This window comes from Eleutherodactylus coqui, chromosome 11 (assembly GCF_035609145.1).
Source record: "Eleutherodactylus coqui strain aEleCoq1 chromosome 11, aEleCoq1.hap1, whole genome shotgun sequence".
Lineage (NCBI taxonomy): Eukaryota > Metazoa > Chordata > Amphibia > Anura > Eleutherodactylidae > Eleutherodactylus > Eleutherodactylus coqui.
Window position 1 is genome coordinate 132,093,276 of NC_089847.1, and position 22,152 is coordinate 132,115,427.

A 22,152-nucleotide genomic window follows, 5' to 3' on the forward strand; every position below is an offset into this window, starting at 1 on the left:
CGGTCGCTGTGTTCTCCACAAACAACCAGTTATAGCAGATCACATGACATCTACCGTATAAGGTACTGAAAAATGTTTAAGAAAATTTCTCTAAGTGGAGAGAAAGGATAAAAATAAAATAACTCCGCCATCTTGAGGGTTTTTACGGCGTACGCACTGTGGTAACATGGACATGATTACTTTATTTTGTCGGTATGATTAGGACGATACCGAATGTATATAGTATTTTATTCTTAAAAGTAATACAGCAAAAAAAAACGCTTTGGAAAAAAATATTATTTTCTGCCGCCATCTTCTGGCAGCCATAACTTTTTTAATTTCCTCTCGACATAGTTGCGTGAGGGCTCAGGAAGTCCTGTAGTTTCTATTAGTACCATTTCAGAGGTCACATAACTTTTTATTAAACTCTGACATTGTGTATTTTTCTTTCTGACAATATCCATTGTGCGGGATAAATCACATGTTGCTTTGCTAAATCGCACCTTCGGGACGCAGTAATGCCAATTGTTTTTGTTTTGAGTTTTTTTGTGAATTATAAATATGAAAATTTGTTGTTTGTTTTTTTTTTTACTTTTATTACCTTTATGTTTTTCTAACAGTTAATAAAACTTTCTTTTTTACCCAGTTTTACTTTTTTCTTGTCTTCTTATGGGACTTGGGCCTCATGTCCACGGGTAAATTAATATTTAAAATCCGCAGTATTTTTCCCGCACGCGGATCCGCGCGCCCATAGGGATGCATTAGATACCCGCAGGTAGTTAAATACCTGCAGATGTCATTTTTCCCTTCAGATGCGAATCCGCGTGCGGGAAAAAATCCGGACATGCTCCATTTTACTGCGGGTCTCCCGCGGGGACGGTTCCCACAGGCTTCTATTGAAGCCGTCCGGATCCGCGGAACACCCATACCATAATTATAACTCACCTGTCCTGGACGCTGCAGGTCTCCCTTCCTTCCCGGCCGGATCTTCTTTCTTCGGCCCAGCGGATGTGCCCAGCGCATGCACGCGGCACGCTGCCGGCGTGCCGAGCACATCCGCCGGGCCGAAGAAAGAAGATCCGGCCGGGAAGGAAGAACTGCAGCATCCGGAGAGGTGAGTTTATTCTTATTCTTTGGCCTCATGTCCGCGGGGCAGGAGGGACCCGCTACGGATTCTCCATGAAGAATCCACGACGGGCCTGATTTTCCCCGTGGACATGAGGCCTTGAACTTGCAATTATTTGATCAATCAGATTATATTGCAATACCATAGTATTGCATTATACCTTGTTCACTGCTTTCAAGACATCTGCTGTCAAGACTGCTACAATTGTATTCAGTCTAGCCAACCCTCTGTGAGATGAACACCCTGGACTCCAGACTGATACATTGTAACAAGCTATCAGGACTAAAGAGAAATTTGTGCTGCTGATAGAAGTTTTCGTGACCAGAAACACGGGTAGGACTCACCGACAGGGGAACCTGCAGGAACGATGCACTTTTTCTCCAGCCGGGCCGCCAATGTGGAATTCTGGTTTTTATGGACCCCCTCTTGTATGAGTTCCTGGACTTTGAGGTCGTTGATCTTCGGGAAGGGGAGGATGTGGACACGTAAGTGGGATCCCTCTGTGGGCTTTGGGACCTTCTGGAATGCCATGTGGGGGTTGGGGTTTTCCTATAGAAGAAAATCAAAGCATTTCACTATTAGCAGAGAGGCAGACAAATCTGAGAAATTATCGGTAACAAAATTAGAGAAGATGTATGCCACCATGATGGTTCATTACATTTTCTTAAAGGGGCAGTGACATCAACAGTAAATTATTTTAGCAGTCAACCAGACAGAGAAGCCCAAAGGGGCTGTACACCTCAGCTAGTTCTTTTCCATCAAGGCATATGGAGGAAACAGAATGGGGACCCCTCCTCAGGACCCCGCATTTGGCAAGGCAACATTACAAAGAGCGGCTATAGCATTCACCTGGAACCTCAGTTTACCCTATGAAGACCTGGTGATGCCCCTAAGTAACGTATCTCCCACAACGCACAGACGCTAAAAATACTCTATCAGGGTAGGGCATGTACCAGCGGGCAAAAATGTCATGAGCCGCCTAAGAGCCGACTGCAAACCAGTATGACCGAGAATGCAGCTCTGGATGTGACTGGAGTATCCCATGATGTAACGTGGTGCATGTAAGGCTAAGTGCTTACAGAATTCATCTACAATGAAATGCTGAAGGAGTTTAGTAAAGTTACCCGGAATTCTACATAACATGCAAAAGAAATGCATTTCATCAGAAGCAAGAAGCTCGTTTTACAGATACAACTCACCACATTACAACACTCTCTGCTTCCAGGAATGAGAAGAGCAGCAAAGGGTCGCTGAGGTGTTCATGAAGTATACAAGAAGTGCCTCGGGGTGCACACCAGGCTTATTAACAAGAATTAAAGGCAAGAACTTCCCCATTTAAAGACCCTCATTAAAATCGAAGTTTTATTTACCTAAATTACAATACTAAGAGGAATAAGAATTAAACTACAAACCTGAATTCTGGAGGAGCGCTGGCAATGCCATGACCGGATATTTCTTATCAAGGTGCCGTTTCTGGCCCGTAAGGTGATCGCTCTGAGGTGGATGGACAGGCGCCCCCCAACATTCTCAAAGTGGCAGAACATTGGTAATTCCACCATGCCATATGAAATATATTCTATAAAAATAGAAAATGTCCGAGGAAGTTCAACAAGGTGAGGGGAAGGCGGTGCGGCCCGGCGGACAACTCCAGCGCAGGGTCTGCTTCAGGGTCTATTGAATAGAGCTGCACCTGCCCAGGAAAATGGGTGCCAAATGCTGGACCCTACCAGTGTACTGTACTTCTGTATCAAATGTGGATATGCTGCTTATGTAATTTTCCCCTAATCTGAAGAATTTATGGTTTATGCAAAAGTTTTTATTCATTTATATGCGGTATGGTGTATTTATTGTTCAATAAAACAAGTTAGAAAAAAATACAAACCCGTGCCCGGGGCAGCCGGGGGCACTGAGCTACATATATAGGATTGCTGTATATTGTGCTGTATAGAGCTGGTGGCTATAGAAGATATCAGGCAGGTCCCCGCTGCAAACTAAAAGAATCTGCCCAAATAATATTGCCATATCTGCCTGCTTGAGTGAAAAGAAGCATAGAAACGTCTTCATGTAGTGGCGTCTTCAGGGGACTGGGGCTACCAGAGGCCTCCCCCCTCTGGGCGACTGGGGCTACCAGAGGCCTCCCCCCTCTGGGCGACTGGGGCTACCAGAGGCCTCCCCCCTCTGGGCGACTGGGGCTACCAGAGGCCTCCCCCCTCTGGGCGACTGGGGCTACCAGAGGCCTCCCCCCTCTGGGCGACTGGGGCTACCAGAGGCCTCCCCCCTCTGGGCGACTGGGGCTACCAGAGGCCTCCCCCCTCTGGGCGACTGGGGCTACCAGAGGCCTCCCCCTCTGGGGGACTGGGGCTACCAGAGGCCTCCCCCTCTGGGGGACTGGGGCTACCAGAGGCCTCCCCCTCTGGGGGACTGGGGCTACCAGAGGCCTCCCCCTCTGGGGGACTGGGGCTACCAGAGGCCTCCTCAGGGGATCTGAGGGGTATGAGGTTAATGGGGATCTCCTCAGGGGGTATGGGGTTACTAGAGGCCTCCTCAGTGAGTATGGGGTTACTAGAGGCCACCTTAAGGGTATGAGCTACTAGAGGCACACCCATCTACATGACAGCTGTTATATAACATGGGGAAGGGATTCTCCCATATGACTGACCAGTCTGAGACTCTGCATGCTGAGCGACCAATGGATAGACTTCCTAGGAAGTCAGTAGTCACGACGTATTTGAGATGGTTAGGCTGTGGTTGCCAAGTCTTAAGGAAGTCCTCCATAGAATCATCCCTCATAGCAGACAGCTTTTCACAGATCATCATTTTGGAGATTCTAGCTATGATGGGGTGCAGAAGAAGGGATGGTTTCAACTATGTAGATCCTTGCCGCCATACATATAAACTGGGAGAGTTTGTGTTGTAGATTATTATACCTGGTCGGTTTGTCCACCAGAAGGGGCAAAGCGAGGTGGTGAGGGGAAATGTCTTGCCCAAAACTCTCGAAACCAGAGTGGCTCTTGCCTCCACAGGGATCTCACCGCTCGGCATGTCCACTAGGTATGCAAAACCGAACCCAGTGTCCTGCAACCTCTAAAGCAATCAGGAGAGGTAGAAGGGGAGAACTTGGTATCGTTGTGCCTCTTCCATTTTTAAGTGAGCTGTTGGCTTCCCTTATGGCAGGAGGAAGGGCAGGTTAATGACTACTAAGAAGGGTAAGCATCCTAAAGGGCCAGTAACACTAAAAAATGGGTATCAGCCATTATAAAAATGCTACTGCATTATAAAAGGAGCGGCTGATATCAGTCACATATGATTCAAGTGTCAGAAAAAAGGGCCTTAATGGATTTGTGGTGCCCCTTATGGCTGATGGCCATTACTGAGCGCAGTGTATGAAGGACGGAGGGCGCTCTCGCATATTGGCACATTCCTGAGAAGTAAAACAAACACTCGTGCTGTATATGTGCTGCTAATGACTGGATTAGGCAGGGATTATTTCGCACTCGGACACATCCACTCACATCAGTGCCAGCAGCCAAAAATGTAACAAAATAAAGACACCGTACCACCTGATTCATTCATTTCAATGAGAGCGCCAGAGATTGCCTAGAGCTTGAATTCGGCTATTTTCGCAGCTCCCTTTGAAATGAATAGCACAGTAGCTGAACATGGGGCACGGTTGCTCCATTTATTTTGCCATTGTCTTGAGGGGGCACATGACCCCCATTCTGGCTATCAGTGGGAGTCGCAGCGGGATCCCCACTGACCGGCTGGTTACCCTCTTACCTGGGGTTAGAGAATAACTTAATGTTAATGAAATACACTTTTAGAGGTCCATTGTGGCTTTATATGAGCCTATGGAGTACCAGAGGGGATGCCGGGCTCAATACATCTATCCAGCATTCCCATCCAGAAGGGCCTTAGGTCTCTGCATCAGTGAAAATGGGTGAACCCAGCCGTTTAAGGGAAGACCTTTCCAGGCCCCACTGGTACTGTGCAGGACCTTTGCATGGGTACAAAATCATCCTGCTGTAAGGAGAGGAGGGGACTCTTACGTTTTTGAAGAGCTGCTCCGCCAGCTCCTTCACCCGTTTTAGCATCTCCTGAGCGTCGCAGTTTTCTTCTTCTTTGATTCTTTCCACTTCAAAGGAAACGAGCTGAAAAAAAAGGCAATGGGAGAATTCAAAAAGAGGAGCAACGTCAGTAACGAGCAGCGTCTCATATAGCGACACTGACAGGCGTAGGAGGAGGCTATTAACACTATAGGCAACAATGACTGTGCTAGAGAATGAAGCATCCCTATATTCCAATCACACCCAAAGCCGCATTCAGAATCCATCAGCACCGTGCTGATCATACAAGTGTAGCCGAAGTGCCATCATTAATGCCGTCATTCTGGAACTAGCTTCATGTGCAACACTGCGTTTCCCACAATGCAACACAACTAAAAACGCATTGTGCCAGAGATAAGATACAAAGCCCTTCTGGGCTAGTGTGAAAACAGAAAACCTGGGAATGCAGCTCTGGATGTGACTGGAGTATAAGACCTGATTCATGATCAAGACAAGAAATACCACAGCGGAAAGCTGCAAATATTGACACTTTTTTCCAGATGGAAATGACTGCGGTGATGCCACCATGTGAACGTACCCCTAGGAGGCTTTCACATGAAGTGGATTTTACCCCGATGCGTTCGCAAGATGCTGTTCGGTTGTCATGCAGCCCACGGCCTTCTAAAGTTCCCCAGGGCTGCCATGGTTGATGGCCTGTCAGATTGCTGTATAATGCAATACTATGGTACTGCATTATAATCTATGAGTAATCAAGCAATCTCAAGTTCGATTCCCCTATGGGACTAAAAAAAATATGCAAAAATGAGTTTAAAAGAAGTTTTATTAATCATTAGAAAAAATAAGCAGTTGAACAAAAGTAAAAAAAAAGGTTTATATTATGGATGTAATATTTATTAATCATGTTATATTTACATTTTTTATTATGTATAATAAATATTACAAGAAAAAATGCAATTAAAAGCAACCAAAAAGTGATTCGTCCTCCAAAACAGTATCAATAGAAACTACAGAACATCCCGCAAAAAAAAACGAGCCCTCACAGAACTATATTGATGGAAATAGTAAGTTATGGCTGTCAGAAGGTGGCGGCACAAAATATATATATATATATATATATATATACATACATACATACACACACACATATATATTTTTTTCAAAGATATTTTATTTTTAAAAGTAGTACAGCAAAAAAACCTACCTACATAGATTTGGGTTTGTCGTAAATCGATACCTTTAGTCTGTGGATTGGTACATGTCATTTTTGCCGCAGCGTGTATGCCATGAAAACAAGCTCCCCACTCTGCACTCACTCCCCCAAAGATGATGGAATTGTGCTTTTGTTTTCCATTTCACTCCACTTTTTTCATTACATTATATGATACATTAAATAGTACCATTGAAAGTTATAATTGCTCCACCCGTATGCGGAGGTGTAGGCTGTTCAGGAATTACGGAAACAGATGCCGTGGGCTGAATTAGGCTGTTTCTGTAACCCCCAAAGAAGTGAATGGGAGTTGTGGAAAGTCTAGTCGAGCCGCGCTCAGTTGTTTCCATCCTCTTGGCTGCATCATTGTAAGAGGTATTCCCGTTGTCACCATGTTAAGCCAATATCTGCTTAACCTATCGAAGCTCTGCAGGGACCACTGCTTCTTTGCACAGTGCCACTCATTTTGCAGCGCTGTCTCTTTAAGGCTGGGTTCACACAGGGCGGATTCCCGGCGGAAATCTCGTGGTTTGGCCGCAGCAAAAACAGCGAGATTACCGCCGGGAGAACCGCCGCGGTTTAAGCCGCGGCGGCTTTGAAGCGGCCCGGCCGCTTGCTTTTCCGTTGCGGCTGGCGCTCCCATAGAGGAGAGCGCAGCCGCGATGAAAATAAACAAAAAAGGAAAGGTAAATAGACATGCTGCATCTTCTGAAACCGCGGCAGCGGCGGCCGCAGCAGCGGTTTCAGCCAGACTTACCGCAGAGGATTGGCCGTCCCGTGTGGACGAGATTTCTGAGAAATCTCATCCACATGGCTGGCTAATCCCGAGATTAGCCGCGGCAAATCCGCCCTGTGTGAACCCAGCCTAAAAGAACTTTAGTCGTTCTAACTTCTTTACAGCCTATACTTAGCCCTATAAAGTGATAACAGAGTCGCTCCGGATGGCCGCGCCGCTCCGTTTATTTACCTCCCCTCTCTACTATAAACAGAGCGCAGCATTGAGCCACACGTTTTATTTGCTCGGGGCAAACGAATTTTAAAAGTCATGCAGCTGTTAATAGAAGGTAGCGAAATCTGCTCAGCAAACATCCCAGCGCCCCGTTTGGAAATGCTTTGCAGAAGCGATGGTGAGGTCGGCTCCGTGAGAACCGCCTGAAACTAATTAGTAACAATTAAACATAAAAGACGCTAATGGAAATCAGTTCTATTAAAGAATTGCAAGGAGCGAACCAAGAACAACATCTAAAGCCGAACACGCCATTCTCAGGGGCCCAGAAAAACAAGAGCGGCTTATGGAAAGTGTTTCCTTCCTGCCCCTAAATACCAGCTCCCCCCCATGATGCAGATTTGTAAATTCACATTGCATCTATTCTCCAGCTTTATAATGTACTTTGTGTTTCAGCCCCTCATCTTTATCAAGAACTCTGCTTGCTGTCTGTGTATAGAAAGAAATGTATTTGTTACAGCCAGATGCTGAGCTTATACTTCTCACAGCTGAGGGTTTGTTACAATTGTGTCCAGTCTAGACAATCCTCTATGAGCTAAACCGGGATTCCAAACTGATACAATGTGTCAGAGTGAAGATAAAGTGCAACAAGCTATCAGATAGAATAGATCCATAGATTTACATTAGCTTTATGTCCGGTCCCCAAAACACGGACCACATATAGAGTAAAGACAGGCTTGTCTGAAGCCGGCCTAAAAGAGCCTTTTACACAGCCCGATGGTCAGGTAAGGATCTTCGTAGGAACATTAATTTGCCCGATCGGACCGAGTGGAGGTGCCACTACTACCCGTTTGTATGGTATGCTGAGTGATTGCTTCTTTCACGGGGCACCAAAACTTGCTGTTGACAACACATTCTTTTCCATGGTTTGATCAGGGCCAGCTCTTTAAGCCTCATAACGAGTACCGATCAATGACATGAGCGCTCGTTAGCCCAGCCATTACACAGCCCAATTCAGGCTGGATTCACACGAACGTATATCGGCTCGGTTTTCACGCCGAGCCGATATACGTCGTACTCATCTGCAGGGGGAGGAGGATGGAAGAGCCAGGAGCAGGACCTGAGCTCCCGCCCCCTCTCTGCCTCCTCTCCACCCCGCTGCACTATTTGCAATGAAAGGAGGCGGGACGGGGGTGGGGCTAAGTTCCGAGAATTAGCCCCACCCCCATCATGGCTCTCCCCATTGCAAATAGTGCAGAGGGGCGGAGAGAAGGCAGAGAGGGGGTGGGAGCTCAGTTCCTGCTCCTGGCTCTTCCATCCTCCCCCCCCCCCCCTGCAGATGAGGACGACGTATATCGGCTCGGCGTGAAAACCGAGCCGATATACGTTCGTGTGAATCCAGCCTCAGACTGTGTACGAGTATGCGTTAGTAGTCTAAGACGCTACACCTGCTCTGATTAACCAGTGCTGCCCCCATGATCAGTGCTGACCAGTAAGAGCAGCATGTAGTGTCTTAGACCGCTCTCACACAGGTGGTTTTTACAGTGTTTAGCGCTGCGTTTGAGACGTCATGCTAAACACTGCAAAGCACCTCCATTCATTTCAACGGGGCTTCTCAGACAAGCACTAAAGTGCAGCGTTTTTCAATGCTTTCAAAAACACAGTAGAACGCCGTGTACAGCATCTTACCACCTCTGGGAGGGATAATGAAAGTGATGACGTCATCGGTTTGCTTTGCCTGCGCTGTTACTGCTCTAAAAGCAGCCAATCACTCACACTGAACACTGTAGAAAGCGGCGCAGCCCTAGTAAAAACACCGAGTTTACAAGCGCAGCGTTTTTACTATCGTCTGTGTGAGAGTGGCCTAATACAAAGTGTACATAGGGTAGTCAGAGAAGCGGGGCGGCCATCTTTGTTTCCCTAGGACCAGAGGGTTACTTTAGGGTCATGAGCTCACTGCAATTTAAGTGGTAGACTCGCCACGGATTTGCAGCAGAAATCCAAAGCTGAACCTGGATTCTGCTGCAGATTTGCAAGTGGAATCGCATGAGGCTTTATGCTCTGTGGGTAAAATCCGTGCGGCCACACAACTCCTTTTCCTCAACAGTTGACGTCAATTCTTTTTTCCCCCCACAACGTGGATTTTAAAATCTGTGCTGTAGGTTTACCACTAGATTGAGTTGGATGCTAAACAGATGCAGAATCCACGTTAATGGGGTCTAAGGCGTCATTCACAGGGTTTAATTGCCAAATCCACAATTAATTTTTCTGACTTGGCTATGCCACAGATTAAATGGGTTGTACCACAATAGACTTTTATCATCTACCTATTAAATAGGTGATAAAAGGTATGATCAGTGGAGGTATGACCACTGAGACCACCACCATATCTGAGAATAGGGGTCCTGTGTCCACCTCTCCTTCTCAGTGTGGGCTCATAGCAGCTCGCTCAGGTGGGGAAGCTAGTAATCAGTGAATGTGGCACTACGGTTCTAGATGGTGTTCCCCTTTAAATGATGATTGTAAATCTTTGAAGGGGTTGCACAAAGATTACAAGTTATCCCTTATCCATGGGATATCCACAGGATAGGGGATAACTTTCTGATCAGTGGTGGTCTCAATGCGGAGATCCCCGTTGATCTCAAGAACAGAACTCCAGTGTCCCGTTCTGCCTGTCACTGCAGGGGTGACTTTTTTCCCATCAGAGGCACCAGCATGATGGGAGCGCTGGCCAAGCATGCGCAGTTGGCGCTCTATTCGTTTCAATGAAGCTGACTTAAATACCAGAGCGGCTGCTGCTCGGGTATTTCCGCAGTCCCAATGAAAGTGGAGATATAACAGACTTGTTCGAACAGCTTGTCTTTCAGTCTCCTCCTCATTACAGGGGCTGCAGCAACTCCACAATGAAGAGAAAGGGAGATACAGGACCCCCTGGGTCTCAGCAAGTTATCCCCTATCCTGTGGATATCCCGTGGATAGGGAATAATTGTAATCTTGATACAACCGCTCTGTACATATGTTGTAGTGCTAGTGATGAAGAACTCCTCTTACCTCATCAAACAGATCGCAGGCTCGGTACGGAGGTCCCCGCTCTGAGACAAAGCCAGCAAACGCCATGCCGTTCAGCACTTTAGTGAGGAAATCGTTCTCTATTAAACCGCGCTGTCCCAGGAAGGCGGCCTGCAACGAGAGAGAAAAGACGAGCACAAGTCAGGAAGTCTGGGCTGATGGGGGTCCCTGAGCATTCAATAACTAGTCTCTTCCTACTATTATTCTACGGACAGATATACAAGTTATTGCTCTCTGTTATCAGCCATTCTTTATTCTGGGGTAATTGCTCTTTATGCATTATGCGCTAAAGTTCCAGTTCTGGTCTTGCTTTACGCCATGACAGTTTTTCCCTACATTATTATACTGGGAGCGCTGAGGGCCGGCCTGGACTTTGTATTTTTTCAGCAGGTTGACTTTATTTCCAGATTCGTTTGACTTTATTTATTGTTTTTGGATAATTAGAAGAAAACAGAGATGAAAAGAGCAAAAAGGTCTGCAGCAAATTATATCAAAGTTTATGTGCCAGCGCCAAGAGGTTCCACCGGCTGTACGCGGTAACAGAGTGCACAGGTCCCGCCGGCTGTACGCGGTAACAGAGTGCACAGGTCCCGCCGGCTGTACGCGGTAACAGAGTGCACAGGTCCCGCCGGCTGTACGCGGTAACAAAGTGCACAGGTCCTGTCGGCTGTACACAATAACAGAGTGCACAGGTCCCGCCGGCTGTACGCGGTAACAGTGCAGAAAACCCGCCGGTTTTGCACAGCAGCACGCAGATCTGGTCGGCACTGCACAGGATAACGGAGCAGAGATCCTGCCGGTTTTGCATAGCAGCACAGTACAGAGATCTGGACAGCACTGCACAGTAACAAAAGTCAAAAATCTGTCTGGTTCTGCATAGTAACCAAGTCCATCGTAATCTATGAATGATAATTGCCAGGTCATTAGAGGAGCATAATAAAGTGATTTATTTGCTGTATCAGCATGATTGACAGTGCAGTCTGACAGCTCACAGGAAAACGGCAGAAATATGAATGCAGCTCTAGAAGTGGCTGGAGGGAATCTTATACTCCATGATCAGACACACATAGTTACGGATGTTACCTTGTGGAAGTGTATGACCGGCTCTGCGTGTATCCTGATGAGCTGAAGGCAGGAACGGTATCCCTGAAATACCTGGGCGAACAATCTGAGGAAGACGGCACGCACTTCTTTATCCTGTGGGGAGAGAAAGGTAAAATACACCGAGGCTTATACATTGCACTGCGCGCTAGATGATAACCTCCGACTCTTACCAGCATTTTAATGTGGGACAAAGAAGTGCGCAACGGTGGGAAGGCATAGTCTGCCACTTCAAGATCCGGATGAAGAACCTGAGAAAGAGGAGAAAAAATGACTAATGAACAAAAAAGAAGGGTTGGCAGAATTACCACAAAAGCTAAAAGCAAATAAGAGACTGTATCAACTGACCTCCAGGTCCCTGGGTGACCGGAGGGGGCAGTTACATTACCTGCTGTACCTCTAATTATCAACGCAGAGTCCAATTTTCAGTCATTCAAGATGGCCGACTCAAATTTCAGACTCCCTTATCCCCATAGTGCATTGGTAGTGTTAGACTGCAGATAAACTACACCTGCTCTTTGATTGGCCAGTGCTGCTCACGTGATCAGTGCCGGATAATCACAATTAATTGGAAAATTGTGGAGGCCATCCTGAGTGATTTGGAACCACCGATTGGAGGGACAACAGACAGAAGACCGATGGCTGGTAATATTTTGTCCTGGAACTGAAGGGTCACTTTAAATGGATCCTCCAGTCCTATTTATAAAAAATATGTCTTCTATCCTGATAGTCTGTTACAAGGGCCCTAGGTAAGGGCCCTTTCACATGGCATGACTATCGGGCGCAGATGCGATGATAGCTCATGTGCTTTTACACAGGAGCGATCACCACTCGGTGCATAAAGGCAGAGAGGCCTGCAGATCGCTCAAGCCGCCCGCCTCCATTAACAGTAAAGAGGAGTGATCAGAGGCGAGCGGCTGCCCGTCTACGCGCCAGAGGCGAGCGGCTGCCCGTCTACGCGCCAGAGGCGAGCGGCTGCCCGTCTACGCGCCAGAGGCGAGCGGCTGCCCGTCTACGCGCCAGAGGCGAGCGGCTGCCCGTCTACGCGCCAGAGGCGAGCGGCTGCCCGTCTACGCGCCAGAGGCGAGCGGCTGCCCGTCTACGCGCCAGAGGCGAGCGGCTGCCCGTCTACGCGCCAGAGGCGAGCGGCTGCCCGTCTACGCGCCAGAGGCGAGCGGCTGCCCGTCTACGCGCCAGAGGCGAGCGGCTGCCCGTCTACGCGCCAGAGGCGAGCGGCTGCCCGTCTACGCGCCAGAGGCGAGCGGCTGCCCGTCTACGCGCCAGAGGCGAGCGGCTGCCCGTCTACGCGCCAGAGGCGAGCGGCTGCCCGTCTACGCGCCAGAGGCGAGCGGCTGCCCGTCTACGCGCCAGAGGCGAGCGGCTGCCCGTCTACGCGCCAGAGGCGAGCGGCTGCCCGTCTACGCGCCAGAGGCGAGCGGCTGCCCGTCTACGCGCCAGAGGCGAGCGGCTGCCCGTCTACGCGCCAGAGGCGAGCGGCTGCCCGTCTACGCGCCAGAGGCGAGCGGCTGCCCGTCTACGCGCCAGAGGCGAGCGGCTGCCCGTCTACGCGCCAGAGGCGAGCGGCTGCCCGTTTACGCGTTCAGCTTTTATGGTTGCATAAACTGGATGAATGAGAAGCAAACAAAATAGCTGCTAAAGCGTATGAATGACTGTTGTGCGCTTTTGTACACAGCGACTGTATAATTGCGTAACGGACTGTTGGGAGCATTTATATGGGTTGAAATATCATCCGCTGACTCGTTAGGGGGGTGAGGTTGGCAGGTGTGTATTCCAAACTTCGACCGCTCCCGACTTACGCTCATTGACTGTAGAGTCCACCGAGCGCACATAAACAGGAATGGCCTTTATATGAGCGCTCGCTGCTGCGTCTGCCACTAATTTGACTGAACAGCTGGTGCTGCAATAAGCGTCTTTGAAAACCAAAACCAGCCAAAGCCGTCGGCCATCGATGAAAGACAACAATTACCTTCTTACACCAGACGACAACCACCGACTATAATTAGGTGAGCTGAAACAAAGCGATTGGTGACATAATTCTGGCTCGTCACCTGGTTGTGGCCGTGTTCAGATGGAACAACTATCCCTTATATTCGCTGTATCGAGTGACTATTCGGACGATAGTGGTCCGGTGTAAAGCCACATGTTACAATGTATCAGTCTGGAGCCCAGGATGCTTCACTTATTGTCTAGACTGGACAGAGTTGTAGCAAACCCTCAGCTGTGTGAGCAGCACCAGATCAGGACGGGCTGCAGACCTTTTAATTATACGCCTATGAAGCTTCAGTTACAGAATACCGGACCCCCTGCTTCCATGCACTTACTAGAGAGAGGGCGGTCTGTGTCTGGTGCAGCAGCGGTTCGGGCAGCGGTGACAGGTGGATACATTCGGGTATCTTTATGGTTCCTCCGTCCAGATCCGCTATGATGACATCGAGCTGAAACAAGAGGAGACGTGAAGTATCAGCATCACTGCGTCTTCTCAGCAGGTACAAGGTCACACTAGATCGGAAGCCTACTGGCACTATTCACAGACTGCATAAAGAAGGAAACCAGATGTAACAATGGGGCTTCATCACACTCCAGTCAGGGAGCAGCGCCCTCATCAGGTTACAATACAGTCCGTGTATGAATGATCAATCCGGCCCTGACACAAGTTACTTTACAGAAAATTAAGGGGCTAATCCTATCACAGACTTTTATGACAAATCCACCAGATCTGCTATAAACGTCTGGTATCTTACATAAGGGCCCGCGCCTCCTCCGGCCCCCCTGAATGCGGTGGTTGGAAGCACATTAATGGCCGAGCGCCGTGAACTATGCCGTTTCCATAAAGTAGAAGCAGCAGCGACAATGCAGATCCCATCGACTTTCATGGAAACTACAAAAACAATCTGGGTCCGCTGTTTCCGTCGCCTTGGCCCCTGTAATCAGCGATGTTCCCACCTCAGCCCCTGTAATCAGCGATGTTCCCACCTCAGCCATGTTTGGCCAAAATATGAACATCCTTTTAGAGGTAATATTTAATAGCAGATTAAACAGTTAAACCCCCAACTGATCAGATGTGCGGGCGCAAGCTGTCAGCGCCGCAGTAACAGAGGCCGACCTACCATGTGGTGGCCAACACTGGTAACTGCAGGCACGGCTCTCATTGATTTCTGTATACAGGTCCCAGAGGCTCATTTACATGCAAATGAAGCTAATAAACTACTAATGGGGATTAGTGCTCATTAGCAGCTTATGCGAAATGATCGCTCAAACTTTCATTCTCCCTAACTTTTGAACGAATTTTGAGCCATCATCTTTGCGTGTAAATTGGGCCTACGGGGTCTCCAGGCCTGTGTATTCTCTCTGCACCAGATTTATAAGGTAGTCCACCCCACCATAAACCCTGAGAGATATTCAGGACTGTGTTAAAATGATCAAAGATGGCTATAAATTTGTACTCCTAAATTCATCCATGTTGTTAGGATTTGAAGTTGCCTTTTCATATAGCAACCTTCATACGTTCTAGGTTATCATAGAATGGTAGAACTGGAAGGGACCCCCAGGGTCATCTGGTCCAACCCCCTGCTCAGTGCAGGATTCACTTATGTCCGTGACTATCAAAATACTCAGCCATAGGTAACTCAGTCTTTAATTGTAGTGATGAGACTTCATCCTCACTTTAAGATTTTGTCCTGTTTCCACAACACCTGATGTCACAGCGCTACAGCTACGCGACGGGCCCTTTACACAGACATGCACTTTAGCTCATTGTAGCACCTTCAGCTCTTGAGCCAATCGGGAGCTAGGGGTGTGAGAGGGGCGTTCCTCCTGTCAGAACCCTAGCTTCCGGTGGAGTCAAGATACACTAATACCTCGGCAGTGTATGTGACCCGTGTCTTTTCTGTGGTCAGTATATATGACTGGATGTTGAGGATGCGTGTCCTGTCTGTGGTCAGTATATATGACTGGATGCTGAGGATGCGTGTCCTGTCTGTGGTCAGTATATATGACTGGATGCTGAGGATGCGTGTCCTGTCTGTGGTCAGTATATATGACTGGATGCTGAGGATGCGTGTCCTGTTTGTGGTCAGTATATATGACTGGATGCTGAGGATGCGTGTCCTGTCTGTGGTCAGTATATATGACTGGATGCTGAGGATGCGTGTCCTGTCTGTGGTCAGTATATATGACTGGATGCTGAGGATGCGTGTCCTGTCTGTGGTCAGTATATATGACTGGATGTTGAGGATGCGTGTCCTGTCTGTGTGGTCAGTATATATGACTGGATGTTGAGGATGCGTGTCCTGTCTGTGGTCAGTATATATGACTGGATGTTGAGGATGCGTGTCCTGTCTGTGGTCAGTATATATGACTGGATGCTGAGGATGCGTGTCCTGTCTGTGGTCAGTATATATGACTGGATGCTGAGGATGCGTGTCCTGTCTGTGGTCAGTATATATGACTGGATGCTGAGGATGCGTGTCCTGTCTGTGGTCAGTATATATGACTGGATGTTGAGGATGCGTGTCCTGTCTGTGGTCAGTATATATGACTGGATGTTGAGGATGCGTGTCCTGTCTGTGGTCAGTATATATGACTGGATGCTGAGGATGCGTGTCCTGTCTGTGGTCAGTATATATGACTGGATGCTGAGGATGCGTGTCCTGTCTGTGGTCAGTATATATGACTGGATGCTGAGGATGCGTGTCCTGTCTGTGGTCAGTATATATGACTGGATGTTGAGGATGCGTGTCCTGTCTGTGGTCAGTATATATGGCTGGATGTTGAGGATGCGTGTCCTGTCTGTGGTCAGTATATATGACTGGATGCTGAGGATGCGTGTCCTGTCTGTGGTCAGTATATATGACTGGATGCTGAGGATGCGTGTCCTGTCTGTGGTCAGTATATATGACTGGATGCTGAGGATGCGTGTCCTGTCTGTGGTCAGTATATATGACTGGATGTTGAGGATGCGTGTCCTGTCTGTGGTCAGTATATATGACTGGATGTTGGGGATGCGTGTCCTGCTGTGGTCAGTATATATGACTGGATGTTGGGGATCTGTGTCCTGTCTGTGGTCAGTATATATGACTGGATGTTGAGGATGCGTTTCCTGTCTGTGGTCAGTATATATGACTGGATGTTGGGGATCCGTGTCCTGCTGTGGTCAGTATATATGACTGGATGTTGGGGATCCATGTCCTGCTGTGGTCAGTATATATGACTGAATGTTGGGGATCCGTGTCCTGCTGTGGTCAGTATATATGACTGGATGTTGGGGATCCACGTCCTGCTGTGGTCAGTATATATGACTGAATGTTGGGGATCCGTGTCCTGTCTGTGGTCACTATATATGACTGGATGTTGGGGATCCGTGTCCTGTCTGTGGTCAGTATATATGACTGGATGTTGGGGATCTGTGTCCTGTCTGTGGTCACTATATATGACTGGATGTTGGGGATCCGTGTCCTGTCTGTGGTCACTATATATGACTGGATGTTAAGGATGCGAGTCCTGTCTGTGGTCAGTATATATGACTGGATGTTAAGGATGCGTGTCCTGTCTGTGGTCAGTATATATGACTGGATGTTCAGGATGCGTGTCCTGTCTGTGGTCAGTATATATGACTGGATGTTCAGGATGTGTGTCCTGTCTGTGGTCAGTATATATGAGTGGATGTTCAGGATGCGTGTCCTGTCTGTGGTCACTATATATGACTGGATGTTGGGAATCTGTGTCCTGTCTGTGGTCTGTATATATGACTGGATGTTGGGGATGCGTGTCCTGTCTGTGGTCAGTATATATGACTGGATGTTGGGAATCTGTGTCCTGTCTGTGGTCAGTATATATGACTGGATGTTGGGGATGCGTGTCCTGTCTGTGGTCAGTATATATGACTGGATGTTGGGGATGCGTGTCCTGTCTGTGGTCAGTATATATGACTGGATGTTGAGGATGCGTGTCCTGTCTGTGGTCAGTATATATGACTGGATGTTGGGGATCCGTGTCCTGCTGTGGTCAGTATATATGACTGGATGTTGGGGATCTGTGTCCTGTCTGTGGTCTGTATATATGACTGGATGTTGGGGATGCGTGTCCTGTCTGTGGTCAGTATATATGACTGGATGTTGAGGATGCGTGTCCTGTCTGTGGTCAGTATATATGACTGGATGTTGGGGATCCGTGTCCTGCTGTGGTCAGTATATATGACTGGATGTTAGGGATCCATGTCCTGCTGTGGTCAGTATATATGACTGAATGTTGGGGATCCGTGTCCTGTCTGTGGTCACTATATATGACTGGATGTTGAGGATGCGTGTCCTGCTGTGGTCAGTATATATGACTGGATGTTAGGGATCCATGTCCTGTCTGTGGTCAGTATATATGACTGGATGTTGGGGATCCGTGTCCTGCTGTGGTCAGTATATATGACTGGATGTTGGAGATCTGTGTCCTGTCTGTGGTCTGTATATATGACTGGATGTTGGGGATGCGTGTCCTGTCTGTGGTCAGTATATATGACTGGATGTTGAGTATGCGTGTCCTGTCTGTGGTCAGTATATATGACTGGATGTTGGGGATCCGTGTCCTGTCTGTGGTCAGCATATATGACTGGATGTTAAGGATGCGTGTCCTGTCTGTGGTCACTATATATGACTGGATGTTGGGGATCCGTGTCCTGTCTGTGGTCACTATATATGACTGGATGTTAAGGATGCGTGTCCTGTCTGTGGTCACTATATATGACTGGATGTTAAGGATGCGTGTCCTGTCTGTGGTCAGTATATATGACTGGATGCTGAGGATGCGTGTCCTGTCTGTGGTCAGTATATATGACTGGATGCTGAGGATGCGTGTCCTGTCTGTGGTCAGTATATATGACTGGATGCTGAGGATGCGTGTCCTGTCTGTGGTCAGTATATATGACTGGATGTTGAGGATGCGTGTCCTGTCTGTGGTCAGTATATATGACTGGATGCTGAGGATGCGTGTCCTGTCTGTGGTCAGTATATATGACTGGATGTTGAGGATGCGTGTCCTGTCTGTGGTCAGTATATATGACTGGATGTTGAGGATGCGTGTCCTGTCTGTGGTCAGTATATATGACTGGATGTTGAGGATGCGTGTCCTGTCTGTGGTCAGTATATATGACTGGATGTTCAGGATGCGTGTCCTGTCTGTGGTCAGTATATATGACTGGATGTTCAGGATGTGTGTCCTGTCTGTGGTCACTATATATGACTGGATGTTGGGAATCTGTGTCCTGTCTGTGGTCTGTATATATGACTGGATGTTGGGGATGCGTGTCCTGTCTGTGGTCAGTATATATGACTGGATGTTAGGGATCTGTGTCCTGTCTGTGGTCTGTATATATGACTGGATGTTGGGGATACGTGTCCTGTCTGTGGTCAGTATATATGACTGGATGTTGGGAATCTGTGTCCTGTCTGTGGTCAGTATATATGACTGGATGTTGGGGATGCGTGTCCTGTCTGTGGTCAGTATATATGACTGGATGTTGGGGATGCGTGTCCTGTCTGTGGTCAGTATATATGACTGGATGTTGAGGATGCGTGTCCTGTCTGTGGTCAGTATATATGACTGGATGTTGGGGATCCGTGTCCTGCTGTGGTCAGTATATATGACTGGATGTTGGGGATCTGTGTCCTGTCTGTGGTCTGTATATATGACTGGATGTTGGGGATGCGTGTCCTGTCTGTGGTCAGTATATATGACTGGATGTTGAGGATGCGTGTCCTGTCTGTGGTCAGTATATATGACTGGATGTTGGGGATCCGTGTCCTGCTGTGGTCAGTATATATGACTGAATGTTGGGGATCCGTGTCCTGCTGTGGTCAGTATATATGACTGGATGTTGGGGATCCATGTCCTGCTGTGGTCAGTATATATGACTGAATGTTGGGGATCCGTGTTCTGTCTGTGGTCACTATATATGACTGGATGTTGAGGATGCGTGTCCTGTCTGTGGTCAGTATATATGACTGGATGTTGGGGATCCGTGTCCTGCTGTGGTCAGTATATATGACTGGATGTTGGGGATCTGTGTCCTGTCTGTGGTCTGTATATATGACTGGATGTTGGGGATGCGTGTCCTGTCTGTGGTCAGTATATATGACTGGATGTTGAGTATGCGTGTCCTGTCTGTGGTCAGTATATATGACTGGATGTTGGGGATCCGTGTCCTGTCTGTGGTCAGCATATATGACTGGATGTTAAGGATGCGTGTCCTGTCTGTGGTCACTATATATGACTGGATGTTGGGGATCCGTGTCCTGTCTGTGGTCACTATATATGACTGGATGTTAAGGATGCGTGTCCTGTCTGTGGTCACTATATATGACTGGATGTTGGGGATCCGTGTCCTGTCTGTGGTCAGTATATATGACTGGATGTTGGGGATCTGTGTCCTGCTGTGGTCAGTATATATGACTGGATGTTGGGGATCCGTGTCCTGTCTGTGGTCACTATATATGACTGGATGTTAAGGATGCGTGTCCTGTCTGTGGTCACTATATATGACTGGATGTTGGGGATCCGTGTCCTGTCTGTGGTCAGTATATATGACTGGATGTTGGGGATCCGTGTCCTGTCTGTGGTCAGTATATATGACTGGATGTTGGGGATCCGTGTCCTGTCTGTGGTCAGTATATATGACTGGATGTTGGGGATCCGTGTCCTGTCTGTGGTCAGTATATATGACTGGATGTTGGGGATCCGTGTCCTGTCTGTGGTCACTATATATGACTGGATGTTAAGGATGCGTGTCCTGTCTGTGGTCACTATATATGACTGGATGTTGGGGATCCGTGTCCTGTCTGTGGTCAGTATATATGGCTGAATGTTGGGGATCCGTGTCCTGTCTGTGGTCAGTATATATGACTGGATGTTGGGGATCCGTGTCCTGTCTGTGGTCAGTATATATGACTGGATGTTGGGGATCCGTGTCCTGTCTGTGGTCAGTATATATGACTGGATGTTGGGGATCCGTGTCCTGTCTGTGGTCAGTATATATGACTGGATGTTGGGGATCCGTGTCCTGTCTGTGGTCAGTATATATGACTGGATGCTGGGGATTCGTGTCCTGTCTGTGGTCAGTATATATGACTGGATGTTGGGGAATGCGTGTCCTGTCTGTGGTCACTATATATGACTGGATGTTGGGGATCCGTGTCCTGTCTGTGGTCACTATATATGACTGGATGTTAAGGATGCGTGTCCTGTCTGTGGTCACTATATATGACTGGATGTTGGGGATCCGTGTCCTGTCTGTGGTCAGTATATATGGCTGAATGTTGGGGATCCGTGTCCTGTCTCTGGTCAGTATATATGACTGGATGTTGGGGATCCGTGTCCTGTCTGTGGTCAGTATATATGACTGGATGTTGGGGATCCGTGTCCTGTCTGTGGTCAGTATATATGACTGGATGTTGGGGATGCGTGTCCTGTCTGTGGTCAGTATATATGACTGGATGTTGGGGATCCGTGTCCTGTCTGTGGTCAGTATATATGACTGGATGTTGGGGATCCGTGTCCTGTCTGTGGTCAGTATATATGACTGGATGTTGGGGATCCGTGTCCTGTCTGTGGTCAGTATATATGACTGGATGTTGGGGATCCGTGTCCTGTCTGTGGTCAGTATATATGACTGGATGTTGAGGATGCGTGTCCTGTCTGTGGTCAGTATATATGACTGGATGTTGAGGATGCGTGTCCTGTCTGTGGTCAGTATATATGACTGGATGTTGAGGATGCGTGTCCTGTCTGTGGTCACTATATATGACTGGATGTTGGGGATCTGTGTCCTGTCTGTGGTCAGTATATATGGCTGGATGTTGGGGATCCGTGTCCTGTCTGTGGTCAGTATATATGACTGGATGTTGGGGATCCGTGTCCTGCTGTGGTCAGTATACATGACTGGATGTTGAGGATCTGTGTCCTGTCTGTGGTCGGCATATATGACTGGATGTTGGGGATTTGTGTCCTGTCCGCGGTCCGTAGATGTCAGCAGGTTTTGCAGCTCCTTACATTACACATATAAGTTCCTTTTTGTGTGTCGGAGGACAATGCACTCCTGACTATAAATTTGGAGGTTGCCTGTAACACAGAAGGAGAGGGTCCGGAATGGGATTTTCAGGCGTTCATCCTTTTGAAGGGTATGATGGAGTTTCCTTGCCGTTCTCCTCTAGCTGCGGACTGTAGATCACTACTAGAGGGACACGATGGTTTTCCTCCTTTACTCTGTATTGTGTTTGGGGTGTCAGCTGTCCCATCCTTCTGGAGGCAGTAGTATTGGCCTATAAATCCTGTATTTTGGCAGCACTCCTCCACTCGATGATCAGATTCCACTCCGGGTGACACGGCTGGATAAAACCAGTTCTTAATGTATGTGAGACATATGGAAGGAATCACATAGTCTATGCCCTGCTGCTACTATTCATATCAGTGCAGCCAGTACACACAACGCGGGGTCATCACTCAGCGGCGAACACGTAAAAAAAAACCAAGTTATTTAAAGGATTTGTCCTCTCAGGACCGTACCCCCCCAACACTCCATGTTTTTCTAGTCAGCCCTAACAATGTAACTCATGTACATTTCGAGGAACGATCATCCGGTAAGAACCGGCGGTGACTA

General features: G+C 48.0%; 1 protein-coding gene across 4 annotated transcripts in view; it reads right to left on the reverse strand.

Annotated features, from left to right (window-relative positions):
* The window catches only part of SBF2 (SET binding factor 2), a 300,830-nt gene that overhangs the window by 130,734 nt on the left and 147,944 nt on the right, over positions 1 to 22,152 (reverse strand). For all 4 annotated transcript variants that reach the window (XM_066583539.1, XM_066583538.1, XM_066583537.1 and 1 more), the window contains exons 9-14: positions 13,835 to 13,948; positions 11,666 to 11,743; positions 11,475 to 11,588; positions 10,374 to 10,502; positions 5,152 to 5,253; positions 1,450 to 1,654 (exon numbers count right to left, since the gene is read on the reverse strand). In XM_066583539.1, coding sequence (XP_066439636.1) covers positions 1,450 to 1,654; positions 5,152 to 5,253; positions 10,374 to 10,502; positions 11,475 to 11,588; positions 11,666 to 11,743; positions 13,835 to 13,948 — 742 coding nt within the window. The remainder of the gene's footprint in view (positions 1 to 1,449; positions 1,655 to 5,151; positions 5,254 to 10,373; positions 10,503 to 11,474; positions 11,589 to 11,665; positions 11,744 to 13,834; positions 13,949 to 22,152) is intronic.